This window comes from Oncorhynchus masou, chromosome 15 (genome assembly GCF_036934945.1).
Source record: "Oncorhynchus masou masou isolate Uvic2021 chromosome 15, UVic_Omas_1.1, whole genome shotgun sequence".
Lineage (NCBI taxonomy): Eukaryota > Metazoa > Chordata > Actinopteri > Salmoniformes > Salmonidae > Oncorhynchus > Oncorhynchus masou.
Genome location: NC_088226.1, coordinates 10,580,024 through 10,594,600, shown reverse-complemented (window position 1 = coordinate 10,594,600; position 14,577 = coordinate 10,580,024). Strand labels below are relative to the sequence as shown.

At 45.2% G+C, this 14,577-nt stretch overlaps 1 protein-coding gene across 1 annotated transcript; it reads right to left on the bottom strand.

The window, feature by feature from the left end:
• Positions 1-383: 383 nt before the first annotated feature.
• Positions 384-2,453, bottom strand: LOC135554976 (uncharacterized). Its single transcript, XM_064987357.1, has 4 exons — positions 1,335-2,453; positions 1,045-1,208; positions 843-924; positions 384-571 (listed from the first exon to the last, which is right to left on the bottom strand). Exons 1-4 carry the CDS (start codon positions 2,440-2,442, stop codon positions 414-416), a joined length of 1,512 nt encoding a protein of 503 aa, XP_064843429.1. The 5' UTR covers positions 2,443-2,453; the 3' UTR covers positions 384-413.
• Between the last annotated feature and the right edge of the window lie 12,124 nt (positions 2,454-14,577).

The following is a 14,577-nucleotide window of genomic DNA, read 5'->3' as shown; positions in this document are numbered from 1 at the left end:
ACCTACTACAGTCATCGTGTGCATCAAATGTATGAGGCCTCACCTTGTTAATTCTAAGCGATCCAGATGTAAAATCGAATGATGAAGTACTGTTGTTAAACCAGCCACAGACAATAAGCTAGGAGTGGGATGAGTGGGATACTGGGAGAATTATCAGTGCGTCTCAGGAGTCTTAGAGGTGGGTAGCTGGGGATTCCCTATTTGACATTTGGAATATGGGCATGCCCCACTGAAGGTAAGGTATCCCTATAAGAAGCAATATTTTGTCTTTATCAGTATTCCACAATCAATGACCATAAAAAGTCTACCACTATAAAGTACTAATAACAAGTACTAATCTTGTTATTTTGCACATACGACTGCTGTAGACACAAAAATAAATGCAGTAATGTTTATTAAAATCAGGCACTTATCTAGTGCTTCTTCCCTGAAGCACCTCTGCAGAGGCTGGTGATGGCTCGAGAGAGGGCCCGAAACACCCTAACCACGAAGGGGCATTTACGGGACTGGGGATCCTGTGCAGTAGGTGCAGGTATCAGGTCCTCCATAGGCGGGGAAGCGGAAGGAACCTCTGGAAACAAAAGTGGGCAATGCTGTCATCAAGGCTACTTTGAAGAATCTCAAATATACATATAGTCTGATTTGTTTAACACTTTTTTGGTTACAACATGATTCTACATGTGTTATTGTACTATGTAGAAAAAAGTAAAAACTGGAGAAAAACCCTTGAATGAGTAGGTGTGTCCAAACGTTTGACTGGTACTGTATCATTGTTCACTCTTGCCAAGGTCGTTACAAACTGGTGATGAATTAAAATGACATAATCAATGCTTATTACTCACTCAGTGACATATCACTGAAACGTTTTATCGGCAACGCTTCCAGTTCAGGGTGCTTCTTGGCTTGTCCTTTTCTCTTGAACACCTGTTGACAAAATATATCCTGACATTAGAGCCCTCACAATATCTCATAAGCCCACTGGCTGTGGGATAATTAAATCGCAGCCCTAACTTAGAAGCAATTCCAAAACACAAAGCTCCCTACCTCGATCCTGATCTTCGGGATGTTAGGCATTTTGAAAAGGAAACGCCACCTCTTGCTATTCTTTTCACCTCCAGCAGAGCGAGGCGTCACCTCAGCATTGCCGTCGGCTGGGTTAAGGCTCCTGGTGGGGAATTCATCTGGTAGGACTAACCTGGAAACTAATTCTAGGAGAAGTAGAGACGATACAGTAGGCACAGTTGAAGTCAGTAAACTTTACATCATAAGAAAAAAATCTATTGAGCACGTTACAAAAGATTCCTCTACAGAGTTAAAATGGCAATTTAACTTACCATCCTCTGACTTCACTGTGGGCTTGGACACATCAGTCAGGGTGTCCATCACTGTGTTGGTCATTATCTTAGTGACCTGATCCATCGTCTGCCTTACTCCGGTGGAAAAGGGCGACACATTTAAACACTGCCCCAGGAGAGTCCTAACAGAATTTTCGGCAAAGCTGTAGGCGAGCTCAGAAGCATCATTCCTTGACAGCTTTTTCAGGGCTGGCTTTGGCAATGCCGGTTCAGAGAAGCTCCTGTGACCAGCCATTGATTGAAGTTGCCGGCTTATTGTGATCTCCTGAATGAGACCATGGACCTTTGTGATGAGGTCGTCTGACAGACCTTGAATGGTTTCAATGGAGACGAGCCTCTCAAGGTTTTCCTCTGCTGAAGTCTTCCTTGATTCGTCCGTCACCAGCGTTTCCATTATAGTTTGCAATATAATGTTGGTGTCAGATATGGATGTTGGTATCAGACATGATGGTTGACATACAAGCTTTGCAGGGGAAGAATCCTGGTTCCTCTCATGAGTTGACAAGTTTTTTGTCAAGGATTGCTTAGACAGTGATTCTGGCACTATTGTGATCAAGCTGTGGGACGCTGTCCCCTTTATATCATCTGCAGTCAACTGGTCAAGGCTCTCAAGAAGAGAGTCCAACATGTCAGTTGTCTTCTTTCCAACAGATGAATTATTCGAGGCAACCACTCTGCACTTGATCACATGTAGGATCTGGCTGAGGGTGTTCTTAGCAGATTTGGTGAAACTCTGCTTAGTGACTGGCACTGTTGAGTCTTGGAGAGCTAAAAGTGGTTGGCAACTTTCACTCAAGAGAGAAAAATCTCCTTTCAAACTGTGATCACTCAACACTGACATGCTCTTGGTGGGTGTCAATGTGAAGGTGTCAAAGTCTTGATTTTCTGTTGACGTGTCACCCTGAGACGCAAGGGATTTAGACCTTTCCATCTTGGCTAAACTGTCTTTTGTCAACATCTTCTCACTCCTGACAGATTGAGGTCGCTCCGGGTCATGAGCAGTGTCAGAGGCCTCAAAGTATCCATGTTTCTCCACAGGCATGGAATCCACCACATCTTTGGTTTTGGAGGCTGGCACTGGGGACATGGAGAAGAAGACCTTCAGCCTATCCCTCACTCGGTAGTAGATGTTGTGAGCCACATCCAGGAACTCATCAAAAACTATTTTAGGTATGAGGTGGGACTCTGTATCCATGGTCTCTCTCTCTAGGTCTTCCACAATAATGTTCACAATGTCCGAGGCTGCTGCAAAAAGGTGTTGTGAATAGGTAGCAGGCATATTCAGTAGCTCCAAATGGTTGGCCTTGCGTTCAATGAAAACAATTGCAGCTCCAAAGATGGCCTCACTCACGATTTGGTTAGCCTTTGTGTGGAACTCCACACTTAGAATACTCCGGATGGAAATATTAGAGGTTCTGCTGCTGCTGACTGCACTTTTTGGCTGTGTGAGCGAGGAAATCTCACCTGAAATGGGGAGGTCTTCCAACTTTGAGATGAGAGCATCCAACTTCTGGCTGAACTCCAAGAACACATTTAATGTCCTCCCTCCAACGGAAGAAGAACAGTCTTCCTTAGAAGCCTCAACCTTCAGAACTGAGGCCACCTTTTTGATGACCTCTTTAGTGCATGTGTTGAGGGTTGGCTGGTTGTCTGGGATATCACTCAGAGACCTGAAGGACATACCTGAGCTGTTAATGCTGGTCTTTTGCACAGGAGATACCTCCAAACAGGCCTCAGTTGGGAGTGGTCCAGTTGCAGAGAGCTTGGTATTCAGAGGGACGTCTTTTTCCTCAGTGAGATGGTGTAAACTGAACCACTTATTTAGTTTGTCCAGCACATTGGTGTACAGGTTTCGTGAACTTGAATGTACTTCCACCCAGAACTTTTTGCGACCAGATTTTGTGGCTGCTGAGACCTTATTTGCCTCAAATGCCTCATGCAAGTCACCTAATACGCCATCAAAAAGATCAACCGATGCCGCTGCAATACTTTCAGGGGAAATATGGGAAGATAAGATTTCCTCTAATCTATTAGTGTCGCTTGAAGGGGTTTTGTTCAGATTAGCAAATGTCACATCTTCCTCCTTAAGGCCCTGAATGATGTGAGAAACATCCATGTCCTCAAGACTCTGTGACAGAGAAGATACCAGGTCTCTGGCAGCAAGGTTACCCTGGGAGCCGGCCTCTGTGGCTGGGTTGAGACTCATCTCAATCTCAAGCTCATTTTGAATTGCTTGGCAGGCAGTTGCCACAGCAAACACTGAGTGAGAGCACAAGAACTTCAAGTCAGAGTCTGAGATGGGCAGAGATGGTGAGTCGTGAGTCATGGACATGGCCTCCAGACTGCTCTCAGAAACAAAGGGCTGGAGTTTTATGGAGACTTGTCTGACCATCTCCCCAGCAACACTGCTGATGTCTATTGATGAGCTGGAGCCGGTGCTCTGTGAATTTAAATGGGTTTGGCTGTCCAAAAGTCCAAGTTGATAAAGAACATCACCAAACACAACATCCACAACATCATTCGACAATGCTGTAATTCTGTTGCTAGACAGGAACTTAGCTGGATGCACGTCGTCTGAGGTCCAATCACAAAGGGATTCTTTGGATGAGCACATGGACAGGCTCTGGATTGTTGGAGTTGCTGATATGCAGCTTTCATTGGTAGACTCGCCATAGAGTTGTGACATTTTAATTTGAACGGCTTTCACAATCTTGCCCTTGGAGATATTCATCAAGTGGTCTCTGATGGACTGCCTGGAGGACTGTCTACTTGCAGATCTTTGAACTACCATGCTTTGAATTTCAGCAGAAACCGCAGTAAGGAAGTAACTCAAAGGGGTGGTCCGTTCCTGCTCAGTTCTTCCATTGTCTTTAGTCCTGAGGATACTATTGATGATGGTGACTATTACCTGTCCAGCCAGAGGACCCAATATGGCTTCAAGCTCCCCCTCTAATTCAAGCAGAGACTTTTTGGACTGGCGACTGCTGGACTTGCTTCCGTGCGCAATATGCGCCATGGCGTGGGCATACATTGACGCAATTGCCATGCTCAGCATCTCTTGAGCAAACCGAATGCTTTCTGAGTTGCTGCCATGACCTTCAGTTCCCTGATCACAACCCACATGTAGCATTAGCTGAGCTAGCCTGGAGTTGATGACTTTCATCACCATCTCCACAATTTCCATGACCAACCTGGTGTCTGCAGAGACGATGATGGGCATGAGTTTCCTCTGCATACTCCGGCTGGACGGCAGTACAATCTCACTCAGCGACCTACATGCTCCACTGTTGACCATTTGATTGAAAACACAGCTCTGAGACAGGCCAAACACAGACCTGAGTGGTTCTGAGCAGGGTCTGTCCTTCACCTCTCCATTGTCCCCCTCAGGTGTAGAGAGATATGTGAACTCTCCAGGGATCAAGTCTTCATCGTCCTCTTCACTCAGCAAAGAGGTCATGGACCTAGAGAATGCACACAACAGAGACATAGAAACAGAAATGTCCATGGCGTTTTGGACTCAACCTCATTATTATTACTACTGAAAAGGAAGAAAACCAATAAACATTTTAGAGCGCTTGTATCCATCTAAGCAGTATCTCTCACTAAGTGGGGCTGGTTATTGGTACACATGGTGGGGAGTATGGGAATAATGTGTGAGGGTAGAACTTCTTGGAGGGAAGTGGATAGTGGTGCTTACCTGTGAGTGGAGGGGAAAAGTGTGGGTGTCCGCATGCTCCAGGAAGTTTTAGAGCTGGTGCTCCTGCTGGGGCCTTGAGTACAACTTAATCTCACAGTGCGGGAAAGAGAAGTTACCGCCTCCTCACTTCCTGATCCAGGAGAGCCTGGCAACCCAGTCAGCTCTATCTGCATGGTGAGGTCAAGGGCTGGAACCACAACTGTCGATTTGATCTTCTTCACCCATGTGACAATGTCCATGCACTTGGCAGTAAACTCATCTCTGGTTAACTGCAATGAACATATAGAGAAGTTAGACACTGTACTGATATAAGGACTTAGAGCCATGTGATTTGTCACCATTTAACTAACCAAGCAGACAGGAAGTGACTTTAACTCACCTTGGCACGCATATTCTCACTCAACAGATTCCAGTGTCTGAAAAGGAAATAAAAGATCACTTTTCTAATGGGGAACATATCTAGGAAGCCCAGTTGAGCTGGGCATCTAAAAGATTTATATTACAATCAAACAGTCAAGGGGAGAATAGGAAAGCCACAGAGCAACATACTTGTCAGTCATGTCCTGCACAAAGGTGGAGAGGTCTGGGGAGCTTCTTTGCCACCTGACAAGGCTGTTCTGGGACGTTGCAGCCTGGGGGGCCGTGGGCGTGGTGGTGAAGGTCACATCAGTATCCTGGGGATGACAGGAAGTACAGTTAGGCTGCAATTCAATCAACTCTAGTACTCTCTCCTCCTAAACACACACACACAATGCAACTAGTCGATTAGATTGAGAGGTGACTACAGTCCTCACCTCCAGTTCCAGGTCTCCAGAGTTGAGTAGAGAAGTCTGGTGTGGCTCCTGTACATGGGATGGGCCGGCTGTCTCTAGATCAGCCTGCATCTCACTTTCTATTTCAGCCTCTAGTGACTGGGTTGGGTCAGCTGACTTCAGATCAGCCTCCTGCATCTCTGCATCTGGTTCAGCCGCTATTGACTGAGTTGGGCTGGCTATTTCTTGATCAGCAAAGAATTGGGCCAGGCTCCCAGTATCAGGCTGATCTGTTTCATATCTGTGCAGAGGAAAATAATATCTCTATGATCACTGGGACCTAGCCATAATGTATAGACCTTTGACCTATGTGTGAATGGATAATTTGTGTAAATTACATACCTGACTTCATCCTGCATGTCATCAGCAATATTGATAGGGTCCTCAAGAGGCTGTGATTCCAATATCTATGAGGGTGAGGTCATCACTTTTGAACTCTGACCCCTGAAAGACATCAGAAAGAACTGTACATGCCTCACCTTTAGCCATCTCGTTGGTCTCATCTTATCTATAGTGAAGGCGAGGTTATATCCTTTGACCTATTGCAACTCTTTCACCAGAGAGGAAGAGGCAAAGCGAGGGTTTACTCTACCCAAAATTTGTCAGCGAAAATAAGACCACGAAGTTAAGAATTTGTATGGAGGTTAATGAGAGTATTGAACTTGAACAACAAAAAATGTCATTGGTAATTTGCTGCGTGATGATTATTTGATCGAATAGAAGTCTCGTAATGGTTAGGTTGTTTGGAATGCACTGATATAAGCGGACACTCGTGGCATTTCAGCAACTTTGGAAAAAATCTACTTTATATTGGAGTTGTGCCTGTTGTTCACACATGCATCTGCCCTCTCCTTGGCTAGAATGGTCATACCTGATCTCACCCCCTCCCGCCTGCCTTCCAGGATATGTATTTCCATTGTTAGAGTGGCCACTCAACTATCTTGTCAATATAATTGATCATCTTTGCTTGCACCCAACCTAAGGGTCATAACCTTTGACCCCTTGAAGTCATTAGAAAGTTGGCCTACATGCTACATCTAGCCCATCTTTACAGTAGCCTATGACTGGTCTATTACTTAAATGTTTTGGTCAATGACAGCCTATAGGCTACCTTTTAACCCAGATAAATGAATACAATTGGATGTTACCCTGCTGTAAAATCTGTATAATGATTCTTCTTCTCATTTACAATAACCACAGCATTGAAAATAAAGTAACATACCTCAGATACTTTACTCTCCATGTATTTTCCTTGTAAAATAAGAGAATGCGCATCCAATTGATTAACACCAGGTCGTCCAGTCAACAACGAAGATAAGACTGATCCAACCAGTGTTTCTGTTCAGTTTTAAACCTCATCAATTATGACGTAACAATGTTGTGAGCATTTTACGCAATGGCAAATGCACCCCCGATGCAACGCTTTGTTTATGCCTACACATTGAAAGTACTGAATTTAAATGGAAGTTCTGGGGGTGGTAGGCCCATGTTTCGCATAACAACATAAAAGGTGATACACTAAGTTTACATACCATAACGTCGCAGTTGAGCTGAAACTATCCTCCTATAAGATCATGAGAGTTTTTGAATAAGGTCGTAGTACACCACTATCTATCTGTACGTTAGATCTATCGTCGTCATCTCTAACGCACAGGTACTGGGGCAAGTCGCAGGTATAGTTACATCCCTGCTCTGATGACTCCTGTAATTCAACCAGATATAAGGAGAACAGGCCAGTAAACTAAAACTGCACAGTCAATACCTATTACTGACCATCTATATTCACCCTAAAATCGATAGTCATACCCAATCATTAACATCGGTTCAATAAACTCTGCCCAGCCTATATAGAGGACTTCAATAAATAAGGGTGGTACCTAAAAAACGAACTAAAGAACATATTGCCCTCTTGTGGTTACTAAAGGTAATGACGTGATCCCAGTCTTCAAAAGTTTCTGACACCAAACTCTCGCGAGGCTCGGTCCAGAAGTAACGCTATGAAATGAACAATGCAGACGAATAGTCTGTTTTTATGGTTTAAACCTGTCTAGCGGAACCCCTCGCCAACAGCCAATGAAATTGCAGGGCGCCAAATACAAATCAACATAAATCAAATTTCTCAAACATACAAGTATTAGGCACCATTTTAATGGATCTTTGAGGTTATTGACCTTTGGCTGAGTTTTTAATCTATAACAGACAAATAAAAAATATATTCGAATACTGTACTTTGTTTCAAAGCATTGTTCCAAAATAATTTAGCAAATTCAACCTGATCAAATAATCTGTATAAGAATGAGGAAAATAGGAATGTACTATAATTTGTTTAGTAGATTCCCACCCACAAACCTGCTTTACAACATATACTATATACAGTGCCTTGCGAAAGTATTCGCCCCCCTTGAACTTTGCGACCTTTTGCCACATTTCAGGCTTCAAACATAAAGATATAAAACTGTATTTTTTTTGAGAAGAATCAACAACAAGTGGGACACAATCATGAAGTGGAACGACATTTATTGGATATTTCAAACTTTTTTAACAAATCAAAAACTGAAAAATTGGGCGTGCAAAATTATTCAGCCCCTTTACTTTCAGTGCAGCAAACTCTCTCCAGAAGTTCAGTGAGGATCTCTGAATGATCCAATGTTGACCTAAATGACTAATGATGATAAATACAATCCACCTGTGTGTAATCAAGTCTCCGTATAAATGCACCTGCACTGTGATAGTCTCAGAGGTCCGTTAAAAGCGCAGAGAGCATCATGAAGAACAAGGAACACACCAGGCAGGTCCGAGATACTGTTGTGAAGAAGTTTAAAGCCGGATTTGGATACAAAAAGATTTCCCAAGCTTTAAACATCCCAAGGAGCACTGTGCAAGCGATAATATTGAAATGGAAGGAGTATCAGACCACTGCAAATCTACCAAGACCTGGCCGTCCCTCTAAACTTTCAGCTCATACAAGGAGAAGACTGATCAGAGATGCAGCCAAGAGGCCCATGATCACTCTGGATGAACTGCAGAGATCTACAGCTGAGGTGGGAGACTCTGTCCATAGGACAACAATCAGTCGTATATTGCACAAATCTGGCCTTTATGGAAGAGTGGCAAGAAGAAAGCCATTTCTTAAAGATATCCATAAAAAGTGTTGTTTAAAGTTTGCCACAAGCCACCTGGGAGACACACCAAACATGTGGAAGAAGGTGCTCTGGTCAGATGAAACCAAAATTAAACTTTTTGGCAACAATGCAAAACGTTATGTTTGGCGTAAAAGCAACACAGCCCATAACCCTGAACACACCATCCCCACTGTCAAACATGATGGTGGCAGCATCATGGTTTGGGCCTGCTTTTCTTCAGCAGGGACAGGGAAGATGGTTAAAATTGATGGGAAGATGGAGGGAGCCAAATACAGGACCATTCTGGAAGAAAACCTGATGGAGTCTGCAAAAGACCTGAGACTGGGACGTAGATTTGTCTTCCAACAAGACAATGATCCAAAACATAAAGCAAAATCTACAATGGAATGGTTAAAAAATAAACATATCCAGGTGTTAGAATGGCCAAGTCAAAGTCCAGACCTGAATCCAATCGAGAATCTGTGGAAAGAACTGAAAACTGCTGTTCACAAATGCTCTCCATCCAACCTCACTGAGCTCGAGCTGTTTTGCAAGGAGGAATGGGAAAAAATTTCAGTCTCTCGATGTGCAAAACTGATAGAGACATACCCCAAGCGACTTACAGCTGTAATCGCAGCAAAATGTGGCGCCACAAAGTATTAACTTAAGGGGGCTGAATAATTTTGCACGCCCAATTTTTCCGTTTTTGATTTGTTAAAAAAGTTTGAAATATCCAATAAATGTCGTTCCACTTCATGATTGTGTCCCACTTGTTGTTGATTCTTCACAAAAAAATACAGTTTTATATCTTTATGTTTGAAGTCTGAAATGTGGCAAAAGGTCGCAAAGTTCAAGGGGGCCGAATACTTTCGCAAGGCACTGTATATGAAAAAAAGTATGTGGACACACCTTGAAATGAGTGGATTCAGCTATTTCAGGCACACACATTGGTGACGGGTGTCTAAACACACAGCCATGCAATCTCCATAGACACACATTGGCAGTAGAATGGTCTTACTGAAGAGCTCAGTGACTTGCATCGTGACACCGTCATAGGATGCCACCTTTCCAACAAGTTAGTTTGTCAAATTTCTGCCATGCTAAAGCTGCCCCAGTCAACTGTAAGTGCTGTTATTGTGAAGTGGAAACGTCTTGGAGCAACAATGGCTCAGCTGCGAAGTGGTAGGCCACACAAGCTCACAGAACGGGACCCCCGAGTGCTGAAGCACGTAGAGCGTAAAAATTGTCTGTCCTTGGTTGTAACAATAACTACCGAGTTCCAAACCGCCTCTGGAATCAATGTCATCACAAAAACAGTTTAGTCGGGAGCTTCATGAAATGGGTTTCATGGCCGAGCAGCCGCATACAAGCCTAAGATCACAATGTGCAATGCCAAGTGTCGGCTCGAGTGGTGTAAAGCTTGCCGCCATTGGCATAATGAATCACGCTTCACCATCTGACAGTCCGTCGGACGAGTCAGGATTTTCCAGATGCTAGGAGAACGCTGCCTGCCTGAATGCATAGTGCCAACTGTAAAGTTTGGTGGAAGAGGAATAATGGTCTGGGACTGTTTTTCATGGTTTGGTCTAGGCCCATTAGCTCCTGTGAAGGGAAATCTTAACGCTACAGCTTTCAATGACATTCTAGATTCTAGATGATTCTGTGCCTCCAACTTTGTGGCAACAGTTTAGGGAATGCCCTTTCTTGTTTCAGTATGACAATGCCCTTGTGCACAAAGCGAGGTCCATACAGAAATGGTTTGTCGCGATCGGCGAGGAAGAACTTGACTGGCCTGCACAGAGCCATGACCTTAACCCCATCGAACACCTTTGGAATGAATTGGAATGCTGACTGCAAGCCAGGCCTAATCGCCCAACATCTAATGCTCTTGTCCACACAGCAATGTTCCAACATCTAGTGGAAAGCCTTCCCAGAAGAGTGGAGGAGTGGAGGCTGTTATAGCAGCAAAGGGGGGACCAACTCCATAATAATGCCCATGATTTTGGAATGAGATGTTCGACGAGCAGGTGTCCACATACTTTTGGTCATGTAGTGTACATTAGGCCTACATGTCATAAAGTATATGGCATGCTGGAGGCATACTTTCAGGGCCAGTTCTGTTTTGAAACCTTGTATGCCTACGCATGATGTCCATTTTGCAATCAATTACTTTGATCATGGAGAAACATTCAAGAAATTCAAGAAATTCACAAAACGTTAAGAGTCTGATCATTTGTACTATGACACATTTGTTGTTAATTATTGCCTCCTTTGATAATAAGAATTTGTGTTGTTAATTTCAGCCGACAGTTCAGAAGTCTCACTCTCGTTGTAGGGGAGAAGTATGTTGTGAAGAAGAAACATATCATTCTAGAATGGTTGAGGAGGAATGACATCAACTGTGAACCGGTATGTGGATCAAATTGTCAGATACCCCTGGATTTCTTCTCCTCTCATGGCAGCAAAATGAACTGCATGAAATGTATTCAACTTAACAGTGTGAAACTGAATTAAATGTAGACAGCCACATGAGTAAGAGGTTTCCAAGTGTAAAGAACACAACCTTCATGATTGTTTGGAGTTCTTTGTTGATTGTCTTTTCATATTGAAACAATCAGAGCATGTCACACATAGCACTGCTAGGTTCAGCAGGTGGACAAAGGGCTGCAGTGGCCATGCTTGCGTCTTCATCAGATGGGCATGGATGACCTGCTGGACCCTCTCCTGTATGTGCGTGTAGTGTCTGAGTCCACCTGGTAAGCACAGACAGATACCGTGTATTATCGTACAGTAAATATATACATTAGAACACAAGTAGAGAGCAAGTAGGTTCATGGAAAGAAATCTTAAATATGTATTTCGCAGTAAAGAAAATGCATTGATTTTGATAGCACGTTATAACCCACGATTCTCATTGCACTTTCACTCACACACACACACACACACACACACACACACACACACACACACACACACACACACACACACACACACACACACACACACACACACACACAAGCATATCTTCCCTGTTCAAAGAAGCTGCCTGTCGTCCAGACAAAACGATTGAGACCATAAAGGGACCCAGTGTAGGCTTTGGAGCGGTCCAGGGTTGGTTAACCGACAGAGTGGAGGTGGAGGGCTTTCTGTCTCACAGACGTCTAGGGTGTCTTCACAGCAGCCGGGGTCATGAAAGAGGTCAGCACCATAGGAAAGCAGTAAAATCGCATTACAAAAACATAAAAATACACCTTATGGAACAGCAGGGACTGTGAAGAGACACACAGAGGCACAGACACACGCATACACACACACACATGATAACGTACGCACTACATACACACACATGTACACATGGATTTTGGTTTGTAGATATGTGTGGTAATAGAGTAGTGGCCTGAGGGCACACACTTAATGGGTGTGAAATGTAATGGCATGTTTTTTAAATTTTGCTGGACTCCAGGTAGAGTACCTGCTGCCTTGGCAGGAACTAATGGGGATCCATAATAAATACAAATGCATCCTGTATTAATTCCTATGCTCAGTAATAATTTTGTCATTGTTTATCCACAGTTCACTGGCAGTGAACTGTGCATTATTGCAGTAGTTTACACTCGTTACAACCTCTGTTTCCTGTATCTTTTCCTTTGTCTTTGATCAGATTGACAATCGGCGTCTTTCTGAGGAGTAGCAGAGAGATGCGACCAATCCCTACCCCATCTACAGTGTCATAGAGAAATACTGCTTCATAAATGGACCTATGGAAGGTACTGTACTTAGTGCAAGTTGACACATGACAGTCATTAACTACTTGATTAATTGAATTGCTTTTTGTGAAGGCAAATATACACTGAGTGTACAAAACATTAGGAACATTGAGTTGCACCCCCTTTTTCCCTCAGAGCAGCCTCAATTTGTCTGGGCATGGACTCTACAAGGTAGTGAAAGTGTTCCACAGGGATGCTGGCCCATGTTGACTGCAAAGCGTCCCACAGTTGTGTCAAGGCTAGATGGCCTTTGGGTGGTGGACCATTCTTGATACACACAGGAAGCTATTGAGCGTGAAAAATCCAGCAGCATTGCAGTTCTTGACACACTCAAACCGGTGCTCCTCGGGTCGAGAGCCAGACCCTGTCCCCCAGTGCGAACACGGGGGCCTCACTGCGGTGACTGTCAGCGCTCTTCTTCTGCCGTCCACTCGCCTGACGTAGTGATTCCTGGACGGCCCTCCAGGTCTCCTTAGAGCGCTGCACCCACTCCTCCACCGCAGGAGCCTCGGTCTGGCTCTGATGCCATGGTGCCAGAACCGGCTGGTACCCCAACACGCACTGAAACGGTGACATGTTGGTAGAGAAGTGGCTTAGTGAGTTCTGGGCCATTTCAGCCCAGGGGACGTATCTCGCCCACTCCCCCGGCAGGTCCTGGCAATACGACCTCAGAAACCTACCCACCTCCTGGTTCACTCTCTCCACCTGCCCATTACTCTCCGTGTGATACTCCGAGGTCAGGCTGACCGAGACCCCCAGACGTTCCTCACTCAGGATGTGAACTGGGGACCCCGATCAGAAACGATGTCCTCGGGCACCCCGTAGTGCCGGAAGATGTGGGTGAACAGAGCCTCCGCAGTCTGTAGGGCCGTAGGGAGACCGGGCAACAGGATAAGACGGCAGGACTTAGAGAACCGATCCACAACGACGAGGATCGTCGTGTCTCTCTGAGACGGGGAAAGATCAGTGAGAAAGTTCACCGATAGATGGGACCACGGCTGTTGTGGAACGGGAAGGGGTTGTAATTTCCCTCGTGGCAAGTGCCTAGGAGCCTTGCTCTGGGCGCACACCGAACAGGAGGAGACATAGAATCGCACTTCCTTAACTAAGGTGGGCCACCAGTACTTCCCCCTAAGACCCCGCACTGTCCTCGAAATCTCCGGGTGACCCGACGAGGGTAGACTATGAGCCCACCGAATCAATTGATCACGAACAGCGAGCGGCACGTACCTACAACCCCCTGGGCACTGTGGAGGCGCAGGTTCCCCCCTTAGCACCCGCTCGATGTCCGTTTCCACCTCCCATACTACCGGTGCCACCAGCCTAGCCGCCGGAATGATAGGAGTAGGATCAATGGACCGGTCCTCTGTGTCGTAGAGACAGGACAGCGCGTCGACCTTAGTGTTAAGGGAACCTGGTCTATACGAGATCGTGAATCTAAATCTTGTGAAATACATGGCCCACCTTGCCTGACGAGGATTCAGTCTCCTAGCTGCTCGGATATACTCCAGGTTACGGTGGTCAGTCCAGATGAGGAAAGGGTGCTTAGCCCCCTCGAGCCAGTGTCTCCACACCTTCAGGGCTTTAACCACAGCCAACAACTCCTGGTCCCCCACATCATAGTTTTGCTCCGCCGGCCCGAACGTCTTTTTTTAAAGCACAGGGGTGGAGCTTCGGTGGCATACCCGAGCATTGTGAGAGCACGGCTCCAACCCCAGCCTCGAATGCGTCCACCTCCACTATGAACGCCAAAGAGGGGTCCGGATGCGCCAACACTGGCGCGTCGGTGAACAAACGAAGGAAAGCTCCGTCCGCCTATGCCAA